The sequence below is a fragment of the Pelodiscus sinensis genome, chromosome 1 (genome assembly GCF_049634645.1).
Source record: "Pelodiscus sinensis isolate JC-2024 chromosome 1, ASM4963464v1, whole genome shotgun sequence".
Taxonomy (NCBI): Eukaryota; Metazoa; Chordata; order Testudines; family Trionychidae; genus Pelodiscus; species Pelodiscus sinensis.
In genome coordinates, this window is record NC_134711.1 from 194,975,235 (window position 1) to 195,001,657 (window position 26,423).

Here is a 26,423-nt window from a genome sequence, read left to right on the forward strand (position 1 = left end):
ATGAAAATCAAGTATAGAACACTGTAAATATTAAACTAGAAATTATCTCAGGTGTGAGGGAAGAGACAAGTGGAAACAGAGGATCTATTTCTATTTTAATTTAATATATCTACAGAAAGACACTCATTTTTATTATTTCAACTTTCTAAGAATTCAAATACTAAACATTTAAATAATATAAAAATATATTTGATATTCAGTTAAAATGTGTATTCCACACAAGTCTAAATAACTTAATAAAACCTAGCCAAAATGGGAAAACTTAATTGTAAGACTACAAATATATTGGCTAACAGGAGCTGCAGAGATGGTGCCTACAGGCACAGACAGCTCACATTATGCAGAACTGCCTGGCCCTTCCACAGAGAGGCTGGACATGGCAGTCACTTCTGGGAGTCTGCCTCATCTCAGGTGTATCCTGGTGGGGCTAAGTGCCACTTTGCTGGAGCCCACAAGTTGAAACCTTCTTCAACACCTTAAGTCCCTCGCAGACCCTGCATCCCCACCCACACAACAACACTGAGCTGCCTCCTGCATGCAAACTTCCTCCCAGAGCCTGCACCATAAGCCTCATCCCATACACCAACCCTACCGCACACTGGCTCCACCCCAGAACCCACACCCCAAGGACCTCTCCACTAACCCAACTACCTGCCCCATCCCTAAGTCCCCTCCCACACTACAAACCCTGAGCCCCCTTTTGCCACCCGAAACCCCTCCCCCCCAAATCCTACTTCAGAGACCACACCCTACCTAGAAACTTCACCTTCTCCCACATAACTGCCCCAGCCAAGAGTTCCCTACTCTACACCCTGAACCCTTCACTTCTGGCCCCACCTTGCAGCCTAGGGGAAGCTATAAGCCTCTTGCCTCTCTTTAGGACTGTGTGTGGCCCCCAACTAATTTTTATATAAGTCACTGGCCCCTGATAGAAAATAGGTTCCCTACCCCTGATTTATTGTTTAGTCCCTGCTAGATCTGTCAAATACTTTCTATTACATTTGCAGTGTCCTAGAACATAAATACATTAATTTCAGCTATTTCTATGTATTCCAATTGTCTGAGGGGGAGTAAACTGGGAATTTGGATAGTTTATAAACCCAGTAACAACTACTTTTCACTAATAATGGCATGGACTGATACTTGGATCCCTTCCAATACAGAACCTGATCACGAAAACTGATCAGCCGATGATCTAGGAATGCCTGTGTTCTCCTACCTGGGAAACTGCATGATTAAGCCAATTATCTCTGATTAATTAATCAAGGCCAAATCAAACACCAAAGACAAAATATAAATCACTAGCATTTTTTCTCTAAGTAGGAGATACATGTGTCAGGAGACCTCTGCTACAGCATGTAAGCGCTACAAGGTCAAGAACGCTAATTATATTCCTTAGGAAGAACAGTTTCCAAACAGACCATGCTGAACTTTTCTGGTATCAATTTCAAAGCCAGAGTAGTCCACAGTTCTTGAAAACTTTTCAGGCATTAGCAAATGCCTGGAATAAAACCCTCTCTTCCTCTGGCTAGTATAGACTTGATGGCATTTAAAGATGAGGAATTGATCAAAAGCTAGCAGAGGCATGAAAAGCTCTCTCAATATCAGAATGAATAATGACCAGTCCCATTTCTTTGAGGAAGAGATTACTCTTTTGAGGTTACTCATCTGATGCAATAACTAAGGTTCTTGAAGATGGTTGTCCCTGTGTTGACACCTTGTGTGCATAATCAGACAGTTGCGGTAGCAGTGCCAGGTTTGGATGCACATGTTCCATCGCTGTCTCGTGCCCCTCCAGGCAGTTACACAACACCATGTGATCAACAGTCCCTTAGATTCTCTGAGGTAAAGAAGGAACCATATGAAACTCCCTAAGTCGAGGGGAGGTAGAGCAGTACTCAGAGACAACCATCTTGAACAATCTCAGTTACACTACCAGGTGAGTAACCTTTTCTTCCTCAAAGTGTGTCCCTGTGAGTGCTCCACTTTAGGGTACTGTTGTGCAGTGCATAGGGTGTCCTGAATGTGTTGGCGAATGCCAAACTTGCTGCTTTGCAAACGTTGATAATGAGAACATTATTGACAAAAGCTATGGATGCTGACAGTGCTTTGGTAGAGCGTGTGCAGATGACTGTTGGGACATGTTGATAAAGTAGATGATTGCTGATATCCACTTGGATAGCATGCTTTGAGATGGCTTTGCCCATTGATTGTTCTGTTAGATACTAGTAGTCTTGTGATTTTGTAAGTGGTTTTGTTATATCAATGTATAAAGTTAACAACCTGTGAATGTCCAGTGTGTGAAGTGATGTCTTCCTTCTGTCTGCATATGGCTTTAAAAAAACCACAAATGGGTTGATTCAGATGAAAATGGGAGGCAACCTGGGGAATACTCTTAAGGTAATTTTGTCTTTAAAGAAAATTGCACGAGGGAACATGCCATTAGGCACCTAATTCTCACCTGTCTTGCAGATGTTATAGTGATGAGGAAAAACACCTTTATAGATAGGTAGAGTAGTGAACTGGTGGCAAAAGGCTCAAATAGTTTTCTGATAAGTCCACATAAGATATGGTTGAGGTTCCATACAGAAGGTGGGTGACTTATTTCTGGGTGAGTGTTCTCTTGAAGAAATGTTTAGCTCTTCAGTGAGTGAATATGGTGACCCCACCAACCTAGGTATACTTGACTGCCAGGTATATTTTAACAGAGCTTGTGGAGAGCCTCAGTTTTTTAAATTCTAACTTGTAAAGGGGAGGATGTTGATAAGATCTGTTTATGTTGGCAACAATTTCCAATTAATGATACATATTTCTTCTGCTTGTTCTACAACTGTTCATTAACACGGCTTTTACTTCCTCCAAACACCCTGTCTCAACTTCTCTCAGCCATGGAAAAGACAGGCCTTGAAGTGTAGTATTGAGAGGTTCACATGGTGGATCTGTATCACATTGTGTAAGAGGAGATGAAGTATTAGGGGAAGAGTTCGAGGTTGGCATATCATTTTAAACAGGTACAGGAGCCTTCTTTGTCTGGGCCATGTGGGTGCATGACCTAGGGAGTGGTTTTCTAATCCTGCTCTGGAGCAATATTGTGAGACCTTGGCATTTGCACTGCAGCAAAGCAATCTATAACAGGAAATCCCCATAGCTTGAATATTGTGTGTAGAATTCAGGGATCCCATTTGTGAGAACTCTCTGCTCAAGGCATCTGCTGTTGTGTTTTGACATCCTAGAAGATAGTATGCTAATATGTCGATGTTGCTAATGCACCAACTCCAGAGCTCTACATAGGGCGTAAGACTATCTTCCCCATTGGCAGGGTATGAAGATCCTGATGACTTCATTTTTCTATTGGAGGTAGAAAGTGGCTGTATGCATGGTCAACTGCCCATAGCTCTAGCAAATTTATGTGCATATTTGATTCCAATTGGAACTATTAGCCTTGAATTGTGTTATTTAGTAGAGGCGCCCCCCCAACTATTAGGGCAACATGCATGGTGACTGGCACTGATGGAGTCCTCTGTGGAAATGAAATTCCTGGAGAGAATTTGAGTTGTGTCCACTATTTTAAGGAATCTTGTATTCTGAATGGCATTGTAAGTTCTCCTTAGACTATAACTATGTGGCATGTACACTGTTTGAAGCCAAGCAGTGCATGTGAAGTCAAGTGCATGTTGCTGATATATGTCCCAGTAGTTGTAAACACATTCTGGCAGATGTTTATGGGCTGTCCATCACCATCAAAATTAGATTGATGAGTGCGATGAAGCATTTTTGAGATAGCATTGCTGTTGCACAGTTCAGACAGACTCCTATGTACTCCAGTTTCTGAACATGAATCAATGTGGGCATTTTAAGCATTTATTTATGCTCATGAAAAAGGATTATCGTACTTTGCATGGCATTTATTGCTTATTGTTGGTTAAATGCCTTTACGACAAAATCATCTGTCCATGACTATCTGCACACGTGTGCTGCAACCACTGCTAAAACTTTGGAGAAAACCCTTGGGGTAGCAGAAGAGCCAAAGGGTAGTACTTTGTATTGGAAGTTTTTTTTCCCTAGTGTAAACATCAGGATTCTTCTGTACAAATGATAATGTGGAAATACATGGCCATTAGGTTGAGCGTAGAGAGCCAGTCCCCCCCTTTTCTAACAATGGAATTAAGTTTGTTAATTCCACCATCTTGAAATGTTGGGGGTTTTGCAAATTTGTTGAGCTTCCTTATATCTCCATCTGTGTTGGACTGGTACAGGTTCCACTGCACTTAGGGCTGTGTCCAGACTCAGGGGTTTTTTCGGGAAAAGTAGCCTTTTTCCAAAAAAACTTCACCTGCGTCTAGACTGCAGCCGCGTTCTTTCGAAATTAAATCAAAAGAACGCGGCTTTTCTTTCGACGGTGGTAAACCTCATTTCACGAGGAAGAACGCCTTCTTTCGAAAGTGCTTCTTTCGAAAGAAGGCGTTCTTGAATGTAAATAGGGCTTCTTCGATAGAGAGCATCCAGACTCACTGGGTGCTTTCTTTCGAAAAAGCGGCTTGCTCTTTCGAAAGTTCCGCGTGCAGTCTAGACGCTCTCTTTCGAAAGAGGCTCTTTCGAAAGTATCTTTCGAAAGAGGCTTGCAGTCTAGACATAGCCTAGGTGAATAAGATAGAGAAGTTACTCTATGTAGTAATGATTGTTCTTCGAGATGCGTGCCCCCCTGGGTATTTCACTGTTGATGTCATGCTTATCCTGGAACCATGGATTAGAGACTTTTTGAAGCAATGATCAGGCAGACTGCGCATGTGCACGCGGAGAGCAGCATTCCTGCCTTTGAAGTAGCGTACGAAGCCCACTTCCTCTCGGTTTCTTCTTTGACGCCCCTATGGGCTAGTAATAGAGAGGTAGCCGTGTTAGTCTGATCTTGCTAAAACAAAAGGAAAAACTATGTAGCACTTTAAAGAGACTAACAAGATGGTTTAATAGGTGATGAGCTTTCATGGGCCAGACCTACTTCCTCAGATCATATTCTGTAACAGAGTTGGCATGACCATATATACCAAAGGAATACAATGAAAAAAGTGGGCTGCTATTATTGCCCGAAGTAGTGGAAACTCACGGGGACACACATCTCGAAGAACAATCATTACTGCACAGAGAGTGAGTAACTTCTCTTTCTTCTTCGAGCGATGTCCCTACTGGTGCCTGTGTAGCAGTACCCATTCAGATGGACAATGGGCTTTGATTAATCGCTAAAGATTGTAGAGAGAATCGCAGTGGCTACTGCGGTATCTGTTGTGGAGTATAGTAGAATGGCATAGTGCTTTATGAAGGTGTGACTGGACCTGAGTATTTCCTAGAGTGAGACCCCCCCCCTTGAGGAAAGCAGCTGATTTTGCCATTGCTCTGGTGGAATGGGCCTTTGAAGTAATTGGTAATGCCCTATTCTGGAGCACGTAGCAGGTGTAGTAGTAGTGCATGATGTTATCAGCTTTGATATGCGCTGAGACAACAGTTGTTTTCCCTTGGACCTTTCAGCCAAGGATACCAGCAATCGCTAGGATAGTCAAAGGGTTGAGTCCTATCAAGATAGAAGGCAATTGCCCTTCTAATGTATAAAGTGTATAATATGGCTTCTTCCCTGGAGTGGTGTGGTTTTGGGTAGAAGGTGGGTAGGACTAACGTTGATATGGAATTCAGAACCAACTTTAGTTAAAGACAGATGAGGCTGTAGAATAACTTTATGCCTGTGAAAGGTCATGTATGGAGGCGAAGCCGTGAGCACTGCAAGTTTGCTAATCCTTCTTGCAGACGTGATTGCCAGCAGGAACAGAGTTTTCATGGTGAGGAAGGTAAGTGATGAAGTTGCCACTGGTTTGAAGAGTGGTTTTGTGAGTGAGTGGAAGACCAATTCTAAGTCCCAAGTGGGGGGTATGGGTGTACGCAGTGGGTGAAGGTTTTGTTGGCCATTCCAGAATCTTTTAGAGATGGGGTGGGAAAACATGGAGAACCCATCAATGGGAGGGTGGAAGGCTGTAATGGTGGTCATGTGCACTTGGAGTGATGAGAGCAATAAATTTTGTTGTTTCCGGTGCACAATGTATTCCAGTATCAGGTGGAGTGACACCCTAAAGGGCTGGACTCCCCTGTGTGTGCTCCACTATGTAAACAGTTGCCATTTGTACAGATAAATCTTGCATATCGTTTGTCTCCTGCTATGCATTAGGATATTTTTCACTTCTTGGGAGCATTGTTGCACTGCTTCTAAGAACCAGATAGGTACCATGCCATCAGGTGTAGTGTCTGTGGTTGGGGATGAAGTACTGAGCCCTTGTTCTGGGACAGAAGGTCCAGGCAGTTCGTAAGTGGGCAGGGAAGTCATAGACACAGCTGATAAAGACATGGGGACCATGTCTGTTGAGGCCACGCTGGGGCTATTAGAATTACTCAGGTCCCATCTGCCTGTATTTTCTGGAGGATTCTGGGAATGAGAGGAATAGGAGGGAAGGCATATAACAGTCTAGTGATAAAGATGAGAGGTCTGCAGTTGATTCCTGGGCTGATGTCCAGTCACTTCCTCTTGTGTTTCTGAGGGTGCAGAGATGGGTGGTGATGGAGATTGTGTAGCTCTCAATCTTGGTGGGCTAGTGGGCCCACAATGTTGGGCCTTATACATCACCCATGGATCCTCGTAGGACTATTCAATGAGAAGGATGAGGAGGAGGAGGGAGGAGAAAAGTTCATATTGTTGCTCATACTCTGAATGTTAAATATCAGTTAATTGAATAGTTGATTAACCTCATGAATTCTTATTGATTACTCAATTATTCTATAGTCTGAGGGTGGGGCTGGCAGCCAGTGAGCTCTGGCCCCACTCCCCACGAGCCCCTTGCCACTCTGCGCTGCTGCTGGTAGGAGCCAATTTAAAAAAAACTAACTCCCCTCCTGGGCCTGCTACCTGTTGCCCCATGCTGCTGCCTCTGCTACAGGGGGCAGTAGCTCCTGTCCGGGTGGGAGGGAGAGGCTGAGCTCCTGGACCTAGAATGAGCTGGAACTGAGCCAGGCTGCCTAATACATTTTAAATGCAGAGATGCAGTGGGGGTAAGTCCTAGAACTGGCATGAACCAGGACTGAGTCGGGCTGCTGGCCAGCCTGCTAAAAAAATTACTGCCCATGAGGGGGAGGGTGTTAAGCGTGTAGTCTATAGCATTAAACTATAAGCTTTTGCTTATCAGTTAATCAATTACACTATTACATCCCTAGCCCATACCAGGCATGTGCCTCTGCAGATGAGTGGTGCTCTAGTACATGAGAGGGTCCACGTTTGGGTGAGGAGATAAAAACAAAGTTGACAGAATGATATGTATCATCACTACAAAGACAGAGAGCAAAACTAGATGGACTAGTCAAGTAGGTCAGTAGTGCTCTTGGTACACACTAGTGGAGATTCTGGTGTTAAGGAGACTAGCAGGACTAACATGTCTCAGGAATTGTTGCGAAACAGTGAGCTTTGGTGCCAAGGTCAGTATGACTGAAAGCACATGAGAGAGAGTTCTACAAGCTGCCAGTACAGAACCACAAAGGATAGCTGCTGAATCAGGGCCAGTAATGCATCAAACTTGTCTCAGGGAAGGGATGCTCTGGTTGTAGTGGAGTCGAGTACTGCATCTACTGCATTTATTTTGGTATGATCTTTAACCAGCCAGCCATTTAGGTAGGGACAGACCTGGACCCTTCGACCCCTCAGGTAAGCCACCACCAGACATACACTTCGTGAACAGCATGGGAGCCATGGATAGGCCAAAGGGAAGCATTGCAAACTGGTAATGGTTCTGACCTACCTTGAATCACAGAAATCACCTTTGTCCCTCAAAGATCATGATGTGAAAATATGCATCTTTGAGATCAAGGGTGACATACCAGTCTTCTGGATCCAGATCGGGAATAATTAACACCAGGGAGACCATATGAAACTTAAGATTAATCAGGTAACAATTCAAGCCTTGCATATCCAGAATGGGCCTGAGACCCCCTCTTGCTTTGGGGATTAAATAATATCAGGAGTAAAAACCCCAGCACTGGAACCAGGCAGGTACCCTTTTCACTGCTCCCATTCAGAGCAACCCCATAACCTCTTGCTCAACAAAGTACTCATGAAAATGGTCCCTGAAAAGAGACAAGGAGGGTGGGTGGAAAGGGGGTAGCGGACAGCTGGAACATGTAGCCATGTTGTATGGTGGTTAGGACCCAACAGTTCATGGTGATCTCTCTTCAGGCTGGGAGGAAGGGATGGATATGGGAAGCGCATAAACAGGGAGGATCCGGTGTGGTCACTGTCGCCCTTGGACGCACCCTCAAAAAGTGCACTTGCCAGAAAGTTTGGCCTAGCTAGAGGAACTTGGGAGGTGTACTGGGATTGACAGCCCTGCCTTCTACAGGAAGACTTTGGATGCCCTTGAGCTAAGATTTGTCAAGAATAGGGTCATTTTGGTGGGAGCAAATGGAGCTCAAACTTCTGACAGTCAGGGCCTTGTACAGTCTGATCCTATAGGGGACTGACAAATGGCTAATTTAACTATTTAAACTTATCTAAACTAAAGGAAGCTATTTACAAACTGAATTAAGAAATTAACAAAAGCTACAGCTAAGACTGGAGCATACTGTTCCAAACACCAGAGCCATGTTAGTCTGAATCTGCAAAAGCGGCGAGGAGTCCTGTAGCACCTTATAGACTAACTGAAGTTAGCCTATAAGATGCCACAGGACTCCTCGCCGCTGTTCCAAACACCATCACTGGCAGGAAGAAAAATCTTAGGAGGGAGGGGACCCAGATGCCCTATATAGCACAGCATGGATGCGCCACTCCAGAGGGCATTAGACCCAGTCCTCCATGGATACTGCTGAGGGAAAATGCTCTGGTGCCAATGCTTGTGACAAGTACACAGATCTATATTGGATGGACATGAGAAAGTACTCAAAGAACCACCCTAGCTTTTCTTGCTCTAGCTGTGAGTTGCCAGCAATGTGGACATTTTTGAGCAATGTGGGCTTTGCCAAGAAAACAGATGAGAAGGAACAGCAGAGAGGAACTAAGGGACAGTTGGTCATGCAGCACCGTGTAAGTGCCTGGAACAGTCTAAGACCGCAATAGAGTGTGCGTGACCAACTTGGGCACTGTTAACACAAATCTCTATTATAAGCATAGGATGCCATAACATCTAAAATGAACAATCCTCTGAGACACCCTTTGAATAGCTGAGTATTCTGAAGAGAGCGATTAACTCGTTAATTTAATCATCATCTAACCAAGAAGGTTCAAGAGAAACTAGCTTTGGAGTAAGGAAGTGGTGTGTTGCAGTTATCCATCTGCCAGATTAGTACCTTTGCAGACAGAACACCACAATCTCAACACCAAATATGGGGACTCGGGTGTTTTATACTTGGAGGGCGTAAGGTTTGAAGCAATTACAACCTCTAATGAAGGTCAGGAATGAGTTCAGGAACTTTTTTCTTAATCTGAATGCCATCTTAGCACCAGCAGCCTCTCTTTTCTCAGACACAGATAATTGTTATCTGTCAGACATCTTATGATCATAGTGCATACATTTAAAACTGATTGTTTGTCCCACACAAGGAGAGGGAAGGGTCCTTTGAAACCCCTACAAAGAATGGCTTGTAAAATCAAGCAACAAGAAACATTTCAAATTCCTCTGAAGAACAACTTCATATCAAGAGACAGAGCCTCGAAACACTATTGATACTGTGTTTTGGCAGGCTGAATTATCAAAATGTGTAGGGTGCTCTGCACTAAAGCAGCACAGACACCTGAAGGCAAATGGCACTGTGCCAAAGGATTGAACACTCTCTCTGAAAAAACAGTGCTGCAAACTGAGAGAGAGAGAGAGAGAGAGAGAGAGAGAGAGAGAGAGAGAGCGTTTGCTAAAATATTGCCCGAGGCACCCGCCCCCAAACCTTCATGTTTTCAATACGCTAAAGTAAGCTGGGAAAATACATGAAAAACCCATGAATCATTTTAAAAACAACTTTGAAGACTAAAGCAAAAGAATGATTACTTACTTTACAGTAACTGTGTTTTTTTAAATGTGCTGTCCACATGAATTTCAGATTTTGTGTACATGCAAGAATTTGGAGATGAGGTTTTTCTTATGAGCAGTATCCTTACATAAAATGAAGAGTAGCCAACCACCCATTTTTCTTTACCAACACTGAATCCAAAAGAAGCAGGACTACATAGAAGCAGGAGGATGGATAACAGAATCCTTGTTTACAGTAACTTCTCTTCAAAATGTGTTGTCCACATTTTTTTGTAAAGTAATTGTCCATATGGATAACATTCTGATGAATGTAACAACACTGGTAAAGTAACACATCAGTGCACCTACCTACCTGCCTTTCCATCTGATATTTGCCTGCAATCTCTCCCACCATCACAGGTCAGCACCGACCTCTCACAAGCACTCCCATTCTGGTTGAGTGTGAGCCTGCTTTTCTTTCATTTCATACAATGGGGTGGCATCCACCTCTTACAAGCTTCCCTTTCCACTCTCCCACCCCAACTGACCGCTATTTGACAGGTCTTGAGCAACTCAAATGTCCGGCTGAATGACACAAACTGTCTCCCTTTTGGCGAAATACAGACTAGTTCTTTCTCATGGCCCTAAGTGTGGGGCCTTAGCACCAAGGATTACTCCCCAAAGATAGTGCCTTCTTGAAAATTGCAACAGGGGCGCCTTTTGGTAACCTTGGTTCATGTACTTTTGGCAGCCTTCACCTGAACTGTCTTCAAGAAATTAGGAGGGCTACCATACTAACCTTGCCTGGTCTGGGTAAGTTCTGGGCTCAATTTCCTGGGCTCAGCCTGCCTGCACTGACCTCTCCAACATCCTCCTGCTCTTCCAGCCCGCAAACACCCGGTCTCCCTCTTAAAGACCCAGGTAGTAACTGATTACTCTACTTTTCCTTTTTAAAGAGCTCTTCTGGCCCCTCACTGGACACTCCAACAGCCTCTCTCATTGGTTGCTTCTTTGCAGTCAGTTTACCCTGACCGGAGGACTTCTCCTCTTTTCTGGGGCAAGGTGAGACAGACACATGGTCTCCAGCATGGGACCTCTGGACCTAGTCCACAAAAAGCAGTTATATATTTGCATGGAAATTGGAAATAAAAGTTTAATTAAACAATGACTGCAAGACAGCCACACCAAAGTAAGTATCCTATTTTGAAGTCCGTGTGAAAGAACGTGTTTTGTAAAGTTGTGAACCAAACTTCATATAGCTGTCCTATGGATTTAGAAATATGAAACATCTTCAAACAGGCATCAGAGACTGACTAAGCTCTACTAAGTAGATCTAACCTGCCAGGTAGACTAAAGCTGATCATAACATGCTCTTATATAGCTGAAGAACCTTTGTAAGTTGTTCCAATGGTTAACAATTACTTTTAAAAATTGGCACCCTTATTGCCAGTCTAAATTTGTCTAGTTTCAGCTTCCAGCCAGTGGATTCTGTTATACATTTATCAAAATCTGTTATCAAATACTTGCTTTCCATTCTCATGGCTTTTTCCTGAACCCTCTCCAAATGATTAACATCCTTCTTAAAAACCATAAACTCCAGAACCAGACAGCATACCAGCAGGGGTGACACCAATGTCAAATTCAGATGCAATAATGTTGGTTCTGAGTAGAAGATATGAACCATACTTGCAAAACTATGTCAGGTAATGTGAAGCACATGCAGAAGCATCTTGAATTTCTGTTTCTGAACAAATTTGTTGAGTGCTTGCAGGTCTAAAGATGGGTCTCCAACCTTCCAACGGTTTTTCTGCGAAGGAAGTAATGCGAGTAAAAACCTTTCCCCCTGAATTGAGCAGTGGCTGGTTCAATCATCACTATGTGCAAAAGGTGTTCTATCTGTTACTGAAACATTCTTGTGAGAGTGGTCCCTGAGGAGGAACTGGGATACGAATAGAAAGGGGATGAAGACACGAAGGGAATAAGATAGTCTCTCTCAATTATCTGGAGGACCCATCTGTCAGAGGTTATATACACTGCCAGTTGTTAAAAAATGGTAGCAGGCGGTGGTAAAAAAGTTTAACTTGAGAAGTTAGCCTTGGAATAGGTCAGAAGCTCTCACAACCCTCGACCTGTTCTTCAAATTTGCTTATTGAATTGCTGCAACTGTTGCGAGTTGGTAGAGGGAGGGCATTGTCGTTGGTTTCTGCCTTTTTCTCTATTCTGTTGATCTTGGTCTTATCTGTTGTAATGTTGACTATACGGAGGAGATCGGGGTCTAGGGTAGGTCTGATACTTGTATTGTCTCCTTGTGGATCCCTAGAGAGTAAAGCATTGCTCTGGAATCCTTCATTGAATGAACAATTTCATTTGTACTGGCTGCAAACAGCTTCTGGCCATCAAATGGAAGATCTTCCACATTAGGCTGGATTTCTCTAGGAAAGGGAGTGGAGTTAAACTATGAAGCCTCTCTCATGTCTACTGCTGTTGCTGCAAATCATGCAGTCATATCAGCATCATCTAATGCAGCCTGCAAGACTGCTCTGGCAATCATGTGACCCTCTGATATCAGCGCTTTCAACTGCTGTCTTTTCCTCAGGAATGTCCATAATAAAGTCATTGAGTTTGGTGTCATTTCTGTAGTCATATTTACATAATAAAGCAGCACAAATGGAAAAACAAAATTGTAAGGTGGAAGATGTGTAAACTTTATGTGCAAATAAATCAAGTCTTTTGCTATCATGGTCCAACGGGGTGGACTGGAATTGTTGCTGCTTGGTTTTCTGCTGTGCAGCTTACACCATGAGAGTGTTAGGTACTGGGTGAGTGGAAAGAAACTCAAAGCCTTTGGGTGGAACGTAATACTTCTTGTCTGTTCTCTTAGCGGTAGAACTGTTTGAAGCAGAAGTTTGTCACATCATCTTTGCAGGTTCCATTATTGCTGGATTAATTGGCAGTGCTATTTTAGAAGGTGTTACTGAGTGCAATACATCTGTTAATTCATGTTGGTTTTTCACTACCTCCTGGAGGGGAACGTTTAATTCAGCAGCCACATATTTGAAAAGGTCTTGAAAATGTGCAACGTCATCTGAGGTAGTTGAAGGTGGAGGTTCAGATGCTTCCTTTGCTGAGGTGGGCTCATTTGACTCCAGAAGTACGTCCGCAACTCGGCTAGGCGGGTCCCCTTGCTCTGCTTGATACATAGGTGGGAAGTGTGGTGAAGGGAAATATTGCACTGGATGTTGTTTTCAGCCAGGGTGGTGTTTTTGGTGAAGTTGCCAGTTGTTCAAATATTGCCAATGCAGGTATGGCATAGGTGCAGGTGCCCAGGGACTGCCATACCATGGAGGCATGTTCCCATATTTAGAGTACGATCTGGAAGCATAAATAGATTGATCTGTGTGCGTGGAGTTTTCTGGAAAAATCCCACATAAAGGTCATCAGATTCGGATGAAAAGCTTTCTTGAGATAATGTCATTTGTGATATTAACATAGCACGAAATGATCCGAACTGAGAAATTGTGAATTGAACGTGGAAGAAACTAGTAAGTCTCTATGTTACATATATTGCTGAGCTGGCGTTGACAGTGCTGTAGTAGGAAACACTGGTGCTATCTGAGGCATTGTATTATTTGAGGCATCGGTGTCAAGCGGACTAGAAACATGCTAGGCACCTCTATGGCAGAGGTGTTGGTGCTGGGTGGTATAGCAGATGCCACACACTGTCATGCTGTGTCGACAAGGTTATTTCAGTGCCGGATGCTATCACAGGTGATGAGGGTGGCAACTTAAAGCTGGATACCTCAGAGTGGGGGTTTGAGCATCCTGCTTTTCTAGCTGTGCTAGCGGCTCCTGAGACACCAGGAGCATTGTAGGTGCTTAAGCGTGGTGCCACCAGCACTCTTGGCACCGGCTGTGAGGGAGATGGCCACTTCGGTGACAGTCTCTCCTGAGGTAAGGATGAAACTCGCTTTTTGGCAGGCTTTCAGGCTCCGCATTGTTTCTGCTTCTTGTGCTGTTGACCCAGGTCTAAGGCAGGCCTGAGAGAATTTTCAAGTAGAATTAACTTGAGATGCAGGTCTCTCTCCCATCGCCCGTGATTTCAGTTGCACAATGCGGGCATTTTTGAGAAATGTTCCTCTCTGAGGCAGTGAACACATTGTGCATGGCCGTCTGAGAGGGGGATAAGGTCTTTGAGGTAGAACAGCACTTAAAACCCGGTGAGCCAGGCACGGTGCTTAACTACAGGAAGGGGGTAAACTGGGAGAAAAAACCCTATTCTAGTCTATTTTTTTTTTTTTTTTTAAAACTAGACTAAACAACCAACAACTGACTGAGAAAAAAACCTTGGTCTTAAAAAGGAATTAGTATCTAAAAACGCAAACGAGATATGGAGGAGCAATGCTGAGCTCCGCTTCCAGCTAAAGGCGGAAGTGAAAGAAATGGAGGAGAGGGAACTTGTGCATGTGTGATGCCTGCCACCTAGAAGCGTGTGGCTACAGGTGTGCGCATGCAGGGCCCCAGGGACATTGCTCTAAAATCTCCGATCAATGGCTTGGCAGCAGCGCACTGACCTAACATGGAGCACCCATGGGGACATCTCTAGAAGAAGAATGCATGGTTCTGGTGTTGTCCATTATCACTTGGGTAACAAGAATAGAAATTCCATGCATGAAGAGGCATGGCTCTGAGTGTCAAGGTATTTATGTGAAGCTGGGCTTCCTGATGAGACTCAATGTCCTTTTGTCTGAAAGTGGTAAAGATGAGTTCCCTATCCATATGCGACCAATGTTCCCTCTATGGTGAGAATTATATGATTGGATTGCCTGCAGTAGCAGGAGATAAGGCTCAGTGACCCCAGAGGTCCCTTTCAATTCATCCCTTAGATTGGGTGGGACAGAGAAAGTTATTGTCCAGGTTCCTCAACCAATCAGATGCTCAGGGCTTCATTCATGGAGCTGACTGACCGGAGGGGGCAGGGGATGATTAATCACTTGTGAAGCTTTGCTGTCCAGCAGCTTAGAAGGAACACCGTATGCAACCCACCACCAATATCTTAATAGGTAACTATGCAAAGAAAGATATTTCACAGGTTCCTCCACCAATCTATCCTCCACCAATCTAATGGGTGGACTGAAAGGGACCTCCAGGGCCAATGAGCCTTATCTCCTGCTACTGCAGGCAACCCAGTCATATCATTCTATCCATACAGGCAAGGATCCTTGTACCAGGTGTTTTCCCTTCACACAATTTTTTTGCCAGGGGGTATAAATACAAACAAAACCAACCATATTAAATACATTAACTATATTAACTACTATTAACAAGTGTAACAAGAGATCACAATGTGCAGATTGGGATTCAGTCCTGCTGCCCCAGGTGGTAAGAAGGAACTGAGGGATGATTGAACCCACTGTGCCATTTATGCCTTTGGATTGGGTACATGAAGGACATCAGGATGCAACCAGAGCCCCACTGGGCACATTTTGCTAGAAAAATCTGATCTTGCAAGTACAGGGTGCATATATACCAAGAGTGGAATTCATGTGGACAGTCATTTGAACTCACAGATCCACATAAATGAAGAGTCACAGCACCAAAAACCTATTGACACAAGCTGGAACAGTAGTGGAAGTACTATTCTCGTAGGAATTCTGTTACTTTACAGAGTCAGAAAAGAACTAAACTTGCAACAATGAAGGTGTTAGTAACTGGTGAGGCAAAACCTTTTACTATATATCTGACATTTAGAAGTGCGTATTATGAGTTCTTAATTAATCATACAGTGGAAATATAAATCCGCGACAGAAAAATAAGTAAAAATAGTATTATGATAGGAAAGCCGCTTTGTAGACCTGCGTGTAAATTAGTGTATATTACTATTTCATAAAAGATTTATTAAAAGGGAGAGGGAGAGGTTAAAAAAAAGTTACATTACCGGAGAGATGGGACTTGTGCCCTCTACAACTGGCTGACAGGCTTCTGCCACAGCTCGAACATGGCCAAAGCCAATTGCTGTTAGCAACAATTTGGCTATTTTTAGAGCATTAAGATAAGCACCCCTTCGAGTTTCCATATCTGCATTTGGCAGGAAATTATTTCTAGTCAACATGCTCAATACAAGAGGCAAACCACCACTTTTTAAGAAGTTGTATTGGAAATCACTGGCATCTTCTCCCAGAGGTGCACTGGCAGGCATTAACAAGGCATAGACTACCTGCAATAAATACATATTAAATAAATATTAGCATACATGATACAATTTTTGTAAAAAACATACACTGAAAAATGTAAATACATGGGAGTACATTTTATGTGGTGCACTGATGTGTCCCTCTATGAATGCTTCCCATGTTATGCTGCTCTGATAAACATTTTTGATCTTTTTAATTTAAACCATAATTTCATCCTGTTCTTAAACACATCAGAAAAAGTAATTTTAATGCCAAAAACAGTTTTAAAATACAGCAAAAAGCTCTGAGTGAGGTTAATTTTTTTTTTTTTTTAAAGAAAAACATTACAAACCTCTGTTAGATATAGCACTTGTGAGGCAGAAGGGCCAAAGAAAAGAGAATCAAGGGATGGGCTAAGGCTGCTTTCCCCAAGTTTTGCATGGTCTAAGCATATAGCTCTTAGTTTCTCTACCGTAGTGTTATCTGCAATAGAAACACAAGTTCTAAGCATTACTGCCATAGTTACTCAAAACCAAGTAATTGAAATCTAGAATTAATAATTAATTCCCATCAGTTTGAGAAAGTTCAAAGAATATCCAGTAAGAAAAGATTCTGGAATTATAATTAATATACAAAATCAGATTCTTCAAAGTTCATTGTGTTATATTGCTGACAGAACTTAGAAACTCCTCCTATACAATAGTAAGCGTTGCAAAATAGTTTTGTTTTTAACTTTTCCAATTTTCAAAGAGACACAGGCAAACCCACTTTAAGATACTTAACTTTATATTACTAACATATTTTAATATAGGAAATCAATGTATAATGACTACTATACACTAAATTAGTAGGATAAAGGATTTAATTATAAATATTTCATTTCAAGAAAACATGAGATACAACTTCAAAAACAGATAAAAATTATGTTCTTACCTGGTGGCATAAGTTTCATAAGGACACGTGCTCCATCTCTAAGAGGTGGCATATTTAGGCTACTGCCTAAGTCTGCAACTTGCCAAAGAAATGAGATATATCTAGGATGCAGTGACATGATCTAAAACAAAAACAAGAACTTGTCATTTTATTTCAGTAACTGAAATAATTTATGCTGATATTCACCGTATGCCATTTTTAACTGTTTAAGTATTTGTATTGATTAAAAAAATCTTACCACTCCAGGCAAACAGCTTTCAACTTCTGGATTTGGACCATCACTGTAGTGATTACCGTGGTTACCAGGAGAGCCAGTTGAAGAGTCAGAAGAACTATCAGGACTTGAAGGCATATTGGAACTTATTTGTGTAAGCTTGGCTGTGATTAGCTGAAGAATAAATTTGCAGACAATTTAAACTTTTTAAAAAGTATCAAGTATGAAAACTATAAACTTTAGAAGTTCTTGTAATAAGTGAGCTACCAATATATTTCACTAAGCTGGAATCGATCATTTGATATAAAGTATGAAGTACTGCAATAGTAGTGTTTGCCCAAGGATATTACCATCTTAGCATATGACTAAATATCTGTTGCTTTCCCCTGATGAAAGAGACATGCTTTCAAGAGCAACCAGTGACTCAGCTAGTCGCCCCCCCCCCCCCACCTCCCTCGCCTGTTTGCTACCTCAATTAGAGAGTGGCAACAAGGGGGGAGCAGGATCTGGTGCTGGGCAGAGCTGGCTTAAAAGCCAGTTCCTCCCAGCACTGGCTCAACGGGGAGAAGGGACAGGAGCACAACAGGGAACTGGTGGAGCTTCCACATTTGAAACGTAGCAAGAGCAGGGCTCTTACTACATTTGAAAATGAGAAGCACTGGGGGGAGCCTGCGGCAAGCTTGGGACTCAAAAAGTCCTCTGCTGGCCCCACACTTCCTGCATTTGAAATGTGCAAGAGCCCCGGAAGCACCACGGGAAGCACAGCCAGCAGGTGACTCAAGCAGTCCCCCGCTGGCCCTGCACTCCCTGCTTCTGAAATGTACAAAAGCCACAGGAGGGCTCCTGTACATTTCAAAAGCAGGAAATGCAGGGGACTGGTTGAGTCCCACGCTGGCCGGACTTCTCATGGTACTTCCACCTTTGAAATGTAGCATAAGCCATCAAGAGACATCCTTATTGATGCAAATTACATCGGCTATTTGATTAATCTAAATTTAACATCCTTACAAGCTTACACAGAACTATTTTTCAGGTCTAGGAAACTTCCTCAAGAATCACAACTAAAAATACAAGGCAGAACAGAGTTTAGGAGATGCAGAAAAACATTTCAAGGGGTCACTCATGGTGAACCGGCTCATTAACACCGAACCGGCTCATTAACACCTCTTCAGTCATTGGTAGGCGGGAAAGCTGGGAGTGTGGGGAATAGTGGGTTACAGATTATTGTAATAAACCATAATTATGTTGTGGCTTACATTTATAACTCTCATTGTAATTAAATCTTAATTCTGAGTTAATAATGGGTAATTAACTGTTAATTACCCATTTCTGAAGAAGAGCTCTCTGGAAGCTTGAGAACTTGTCTCTCTCTGATTAAAGGTCTAGAGAACATGACCTATGAAGGAAGACTGACAGAATTGGGCTTGTTTAGTTTGAAAAGGAGAAGACGGAGGGGGACATGATAGCGGTTTGCAGGTATCTAAGAGGGCATCACAAGAAGGAAGGAGAAAATTGTTCTCCTTAGCCTCTGGAGTTATTTAAGAGCAGGTTAGATCGACATGTATCAGGGATTGTCTAGATGGTCCTGTGTCCAGCCACGAGGACAGGGGACTGGACTCCATGTCCTCTCGAGGTCCCTTCCAGTTCTAGTGTTCGATGATTCTTTCAAGAACAGAAGTTGATCCAATTAAATATATTAGCTCATCCAACTTGCCTTTCCCATGTCTAATAATGATATTCCTACTCTCATTGCTCCCCAATAATTATCGAGTAATAGTTTACTAATTGACTAAAGTAATAACACTCACCGTTTTATCTTTAAGATTTAATTGTCCAATTAACTTCCTATCATCTGCAGGATCTACCAGTTCACCACCAATAAACAGTTCTACTTTTGTATGTGCACTGTTGGCTTTAATACGATTCAGAATACAGCGCCGTACTGAACCAATTGTGTCATTTGTGTGAGACCAAATATCTAAGTCTTCTACCTGCCGACCTTGGTTTGGAAAACGAACCACCAGTGAGATATGTTTACCACGAAAAGCTCTGCAAAACAAAGGGAGAGCATATACTATATAAAATCGTTGTTGTTGGCATAAAACAAATACAACGGATTAAAACAAATTATCTGCATCGCAACTATTACAGAAAGATTTTCTGTAAGCCTATTGGAATGTGCCAACAACTATTATGTGATCTCCCCAAGTTATCTGCATCGCAACTATTACAGAAAAATTTTCTGTAAGCGTATTGGAATGTGCCAACAACTATTATGTGCATGCATTGTTCCAAGTAAACTGGATATTTATGTATACATAAGTCAGACTGGAAAGTGCACAGCCACAAACTTACTGAAAAAAATAAATTTTTCCATACTTGCATTCTGAACACAGAATTTCAATGAACCTAAAATTAATTATGAAGTTCAAATTTTGGATTGCTTCACTACTTCCAATTCTCTGTTCAAATACTGGAAATAATATTTTAGTCCTACTGGTTTATTCTCTCCAGTATAACAACTATGTTTTATTCTTTTTGTGGAATAGAAGTCAACATGCATTTCCATGTATAATTCCTTCTTGTAATTACTGAATATTATAAAAATAACAACTAATATTTGCTTTCACTGCTGTAGTTGCCAATCAAACATATAGGAAGGTCACGAATAAATTACATTTTCGCATTTCTTGACAGCAATGGTGAATTTAAAAAATTAGCACATTCAGAACATTCTCACCAGATAATTAAGAGAGGTTTTCATAGTGAGTAATCTTTAGCAATATCAATTTATTCTTGTTTCTCAGAATTTGTCTCATTTATCAATTGTTTAGTAAATCTGAAATGGTCAGTATTTAGTCTTCGCTCTGACTTTGCTCAGTGTCTGATAATCATTTCCACAGCAACAGACTGAAATAACTAACACAAGACTACTATGATAGAAACAGAAAAAACTAGGATTTGAGAAAATCTTTTACTCAAGTACAAAATGCTGAAATATGAAAGTGAAAACAGAAAATTGTTGGTAATATAAAATTGTAGAATTGGAAAGGATCCTGAGAAGTCTTCAATAGACCAGTCAGAGTGGATAATCTATTTTTTAAATAATATTTTATGCAGGTCAGATTTAATTTTTTGTAAAAAGGGGAGGTTACTCACCAGGTGAAGAAACTGGAGTTCTTCGAGACAGTTGTCCCCATGGGTGCTCCACGTTTAGGTGCACCAGCACCACGCCTCTGATCGGAGATTTGCGATAGCAGTGTCTGTGGTCGGCTGCGCACACGGGGTGCCAGCATGGGAGATTTGAAGCAGCTACTCCACATGCACAACTGACCATTCTCAGTTCCTCTCTGACCCAAATGTATCCAAGTCTGAAGCCGAGGGGAAGAAGAGAGGGTGGTGGAGCAGCCACTGGGACAACCACCTTGAAGAACTCCAGTTACTTCACCCGTAGAAGTAGCAGTTCTAAATGGCTTGCCCAGGAGCACTTTTAGCATGAGGTTCAGATCCCATGCTGGTGTTGAATCTTTAAGTGGCAGAAACATGTTTTGTAGACCTTGCAGGAATCTTATGACAGCTGGGTGAGTAAAGATCGAGTGTGTTCAAAGTGGAGGATGGAGCACTGAGATGGAGGCAAGATGTACTCTGATAGAGCTCAGGGAGAGGCCTACGTTGTGCAGATTTAGTAGATACAAATATCACAGATACTACAGTATGCGGGTTTCCTCACAGTTGTAGGTCAAGCATCAGGTCGTGAAATGCTTCCATTTCTATGTGTATGTTTTCTTTGTTGTAGGTCTCCTGGAATTTGTGAGGATGTGTTCCACTGGTTCCGGGAGAGTCTTCTCCATGGTGTTCAGCCAGATAACATCCACGCTTGGAGATGCAACATGTGTACATAGAGATGGTATACCTGACCGTTGCGTTGTGTGAACATGTTTGTCTGGGGGCTATGAGGATTACTCTGGCCCTGTCCTGTTTGATCTTGAGGATCATCCATGGAAGACGGGGTAGGGGGAAATAAAGGTTGTATATGGCGAACAGGTCCACTGTTGGGAACCCCCAATTCTTGAAGAGGAAAGTCAACTATGACAGGTTTATTTCCCATTTGTGATTTTGTGGGAACTGTCTGCTTAGGCTGTCTGCTAGTGTGCTGTCCTTGCTAGGGAGCTAAGTTGCGACCAGGTGTATGTTCTGGGGGATGCACCATTCCCATAAGAGGACCACCTCTTGGCAGAGTTGGTATGACCTGGCTCCTCCCTGCTGGTTGACATAATACGTTGTAGTGATACTGTCTGTAAGAATTTGAACTGTTTTGTTCTGAATTGGGGGAGAAAGTGTACACATGCGTTCCATACTGCCCTGAATTCTAGTAGGTTGATGTGTTACCTGATGTCATCCTGGGTCCATTGAGCCTGTACCACTTGATGGTCCAGCTGTACACCCTAGCTCAGTAGTGAAGCATCTGTAGTAATCAGGGCTCGCCGAGCCACAGTGAGCCCCGCTCGCCAGCCGTGCTATCCGGCGTTTTGCGCATGCGCAGACTGCCCAAACCCGGCTCTTCTGGGTTGTAATCTACTCACCATGGGCGAGTAGATTACATACTTTGTCGAGCCCTGGTAGTAAGAGTTACTGATAATGGAGTTCTTCGGAAGGGGATCCCTACACATACTTTGCCGTGCAAAGTCCACCATATCTTGGTTGGCATGGTGAGTTGTTTATATGATGGATGTGTGGCTGGTACACTCTGCATAGCCATGCCTGGAGAGACCTCATGAGTAGGTGGGCATGTGGCACCATGAATGTGGCTACCGCCATGTACCCTAATATTTGTAGGCAGAGTTGGGCCCTTACGACTGGACTGGCCTGCACCATTAATATGAGGTCCTTGATGGCTCTAAATCTGTGCTCTGGTAAAGAGGCTGGGGCCACTGTGCAATCTAAGTGCGTTTCTATAAATTCTAATGTCGGAGTTGGGGCCAGTGTGCACTTTACTATGTTTATCTGGAATCCAAGGCTGTCCAATAGATGATTGTGACAGCTTGTACAGTCTCTTGCTCAGTGGTGCCTATTACTAGACAATCTTCTAGGTAAGGGAATACAGTGATGCAATACAATCTTCTAGGTAAGGGATTACAGAGAATACAAGATGAAGAGCTTGGTACCCTCGAATGATAAATCCTTGACTGTTAATTGGACTTCTCTTGGGAATCCTGACAGCTGAAACAAGGCTATTTTTAGCTAGAGACTTAGAGATGAGTATGCTTTTCTCCACATTGTGTCCATCCTCTTCCAGTCCCTGTCATTGGAGATGATTTGGGTAGCCTGTTTCCCCCCTTTGATTTACTGCCTCTAACACTAAGAAATTTGAGGCTGGGTGGGACAACAGCAAGTCTGCTCCTTTAGGGGCAACATAGTATTTCCGATCTGACCTCTTGCAGGTCGGTGATATTGTGTCAGGCATCTGTCTCATATTTTTGGCTGGGTCCATGAGAGCCTCGTTCATGGGGATCACTAATTTCATATGTGGAGATGCATGTAGTATGTTGCGTCTCTGGCATAGCAGGAAGGGAAATTTCTAATGTATCCACAACTCTTTTCAAAAGTTCTTGGAATGATCTAAAATCATCCCCAAAGATTGGTGGTGAGGGCATAAGATTGTATCATCAGGGGGCACTGATGATATGTGCTTAGATGGAGATGAACGAGGTGCGTGATTGTCGCACATAATATTTACGTCCTCCCCTTCTGCTTCTGAACTGTATCAATCTGGAGAGTGTACTGTCGGTGCATGCGATTTAAGTGCTAGAGATGGCTACTGTATCTGTTGTGTTCTGTTTGCTACCCAAGAGTCTCAGCATGGCCGATTCAGTGGGATAGGTGGTGGGAGCCATTGCAGTGATTGCCATTGTTCGTTAGGCTTTGGCAAGGAGTGCCTTGGTAAATGTGGGGGGGGGCAGGAACATCATCATCCTCATCACTAAATACTGGGGCCGCTGATGTGGCCAGTGTGGATGTGAAACTATGCCTTGATATATTCAGGGTGCTTTCAGTGCAAAATAACGGTGTTTCCAGTACCAAAGGAACTGTGAGTTCCCCCATAGTTGTAAATTGCTGTACTAGTAGAGGAGGGGGCAGTATGGGAACCAGACAGGCTCGCGGTGTCTGCAGTGGATTAGATTCAGTGCCAGCTGCTTTCTTTGTGTTGTCAGCGCCGAGTATTTTGTGCAGCTCAGTGCCACTTCCGGACGTGGCTCTATATGTGTCACTGTTAGTACCAGCAATTTTTTGCTCAGCGCTGGCATAAAAAGTTTGTGTTTCGCCTCTGCTGGTGCCTTTCCTGAGGCAGGAGCCATATGCTTTTATCCCTGTCATCCCGCTGCCAGACTGCCTGTCCAACTCTTTTTGCTCTTGAGCCTTATTGCGGTCCTTTGGGCTCAATCTGGTGGGAGCGCCTCTCTCTGATGCCGCCCCAGAGGATGGCTGTGTGGGCAGCGGATTCAAAACTATACCTACAGCAGTAAGCAGAACTAATGACTATTAACTCATATAACAAAATGTGTGGTAATAGTTATCTAGCTATCTACACTATGTAAATTTCCAGTGAGGTGAAAGGGTGACTGCTGAGCTGCGATCGAAGACGGCAGTGGTTGAGAAGGAACAGAGGATGGTCGGCTACGCAAAGCTCTGATCAGAGGCACAATGGTGCTGGCACACCGAAAGGCACTCCTCAAAAAATAAACTACTAAATTTTTCATTTAAAAATATCATTTACAATTAAATTGCACCACAAACAAATTACACCTACACTTTCAGTCTCATAGAAATGAATTAATGGCTCTAGTCTATCTTGCCTAATTACGAGCTCTTACTTTATGAAATCTCAGAGTTTTCAATTTCTGTTTCTCAGCTGACCAAAAAGAAATGTGCAAAGAAAGAAACAAGATGGATAGGATTGTTTTATTCTCTGCTTATCTGGAGGCAGACCTTGGCCAAGCATAGCTGTAGCCAGACACAAACCCCATCTTGTTTTTCCAGCCCCCCAGAGAGCAAGAGAAAGGCAGTCAGCCTTTGATGCCCTGGGAACGCAGGTGTGCTGCCTGTCCCTGACTCTACCATAAACAGAAACCAGACAGTAAATGGGCTAGCTGAGGACCCGGGACATCCCGTCGCCCTGATGGCTAGTACCAGTAATTGACACGCCTGCACTGTCCCAGGAGAGGAATCTTCGCCCATCACATACCAGAGGTGCCCATTGTCTGCATTTTTCCCAGGTGTAAATTATGCTTTGCACCCTTCGTGGGAAACTTGGTGTTCAAAGCCATTTTTCCTAATTGGCCACTTGAAACCAGGAAGAAGCATACATGACCCAAGGGGTATAAAAGAGGTTCAGCAGCCCACCCCATTTGAGCTCCAATCATCTATACCTGCTGGCAGGTATTGATTGTCTCCCGAGGTCTGTGGGACGCCCAACCTCGCCCTACTTCTTCCCGAGGGATTGAGAGAAAGACGCTGGCCATGCCAAGTCTGGAACGCAGGGGTGAGAATATATACCTGCTATGTGTCTATTTTGCATGCATTTAATAAGAGCTCAGAGAACCAAAGGGTTTCATGGTACCTGTAAGTGACTTATTAGTGTAATTTCTGTCCTGTCCTTTGTAGTGTCTGTGTTATCTGTAACACAGTAGTAGCATTTAACAGCTAAGTTTACCCTGTAACAATAAAATAGTAACTGTTTAAGCTTTAACCTGACTCCTTCAGTTGCTGTAACAGAACCAAGCACAATTTAAAAGAACTTCAGCCGGTCATAAGGGACTCACTGCCCTGACCGTCGGCTGACAATAGCAGAGTTAGTTAAGACAATGTCTTTAAGATAGACATACAACATATAGAAAAGGATGGAGGCAGTATAGTACAGTAGAGTAAACTGGAAAGAAAAAGGGAAGACATTATTTGGCAAACACAGAGCCTCCTCCTACATTCCCCCACACCTTTGCCATAGAAAAAGTGTCATAGCTGCTAGGCATGAGACACACCTTATCTGGGAATATTTTGAAGAAATGCATTCTCAGAGCAAAAAAGGAAAATGTAAAGTATAAGTAGTACAAGATGATAATGCAGGACCTTGTTGCAACACAAACAACGTAAGGAAAATTGCGTATTGGGAGAAAATGATATGAACATATGGATATGTATGAGTGGATCACTTGGTTATCAACTTAAATAATTCATTTTGCAATGCATCTCAAGACACTCACTATGACTTTCACTGAATATATGATTTGACAAGTAAATTCCCAAGTTGTTTGCTATGTTGGCTGTTGCTAGGAAAAAAAAGAGTGTAGTTTAGCTAATCCATGTGACTTGTTTAATTAGTTAACTAGGTTTAGAATCTATCACCCAAATATACAACATAGAAACCTGCCATAAGAAAAATCTACAGTTTCCAGTTGCCATGGAGTGTCATTTTCTTATTTTATGATGATGATGCCATAAATCTATTCCCTGTTTTATTTCTTAATCCAGTTTTTCCAAGGGAACCCCATTCTATACTTGTTTTCACAAAAAACAGAAGTGCCAGTGGGTTCAATGGGGCTTGCTCCAAAATTAAATGAACTGTAAGTACAGTCAATCTTAGTTTTTTTTGGCAACTTGGAATCCGATCTGCATCCTTGCTGGAAAAAATGTAAATGATTAACTGAACAACAGTTTGATAAGATCGGAGAAGAATGACTATTTAAAGTCATTTTTTTCCATTTTGTTTCAGGATCCCTTCTCAGTGTAAAGACTTAGACTGTATCTGTAACAACTTCAGAGTCATCTGTTAGTGCTTTTAGCAGCAATGTGCAACTAAACATTTTTCAGGACATACTGTGAGGCCTGGTCTACACTGGAAGGTTAGGTTGAATTTAACCACATTAGGATGATTTTCTAAACAAGTAGTCCATGTCAACAAGCCCATTCTATTGACTTAATGTACTCATTGGCAAGGTGATCAGCTGCCAAGATAGGGATGTGCGTTCCACGTATCACCTCACCACTGTTAGGGAACCCCATCACGGCAAAGCTATCCACTATGTCTTGCATATT

The 26,423-nt window shown here is 42.8% G+C and overlaps 1 protein-coding gene across 4 annotated transcripts in view; it reads right to left on the minus strand.

Annotated features, from left to right (window-relative positions):
• Positions 1–26,423, minus strand: part of USP9X (ubiquitin specific peptidase 9 X-linked) — a 282,963-nt gene that overhangs the window by 85,207 nt on the left and 171,333 nt on the right. For all 4 annotated transcript variants that reach the window (XM_075913065.1, XM_014578958.3, XM_025190080.2 and 1 more), the window contains 5 exons: positions 19,142–19,382; positions 17,358–17,507; positions 17,120–17,240; positions 16,539–16,669; positions 15,952–16,230 (listed from right to left, as the gene is read on the minus strand). In XM_075913065.1, coding sequence (XP_075769180.1) covers positions 15,952–16,230; positions 16,539–16,669; positions 17,120–17,240; positions 17,358–17,507; positions 19,142–19,382 — 922 coding nt within the window. The remainder of the gene's footprint in view (positions 1–15,951; positions 16,231–16,538; positions 16,670–17,119; positions 17,241–17,357; positions 17,508–19,141; positions 19,383–26,423) is intronic.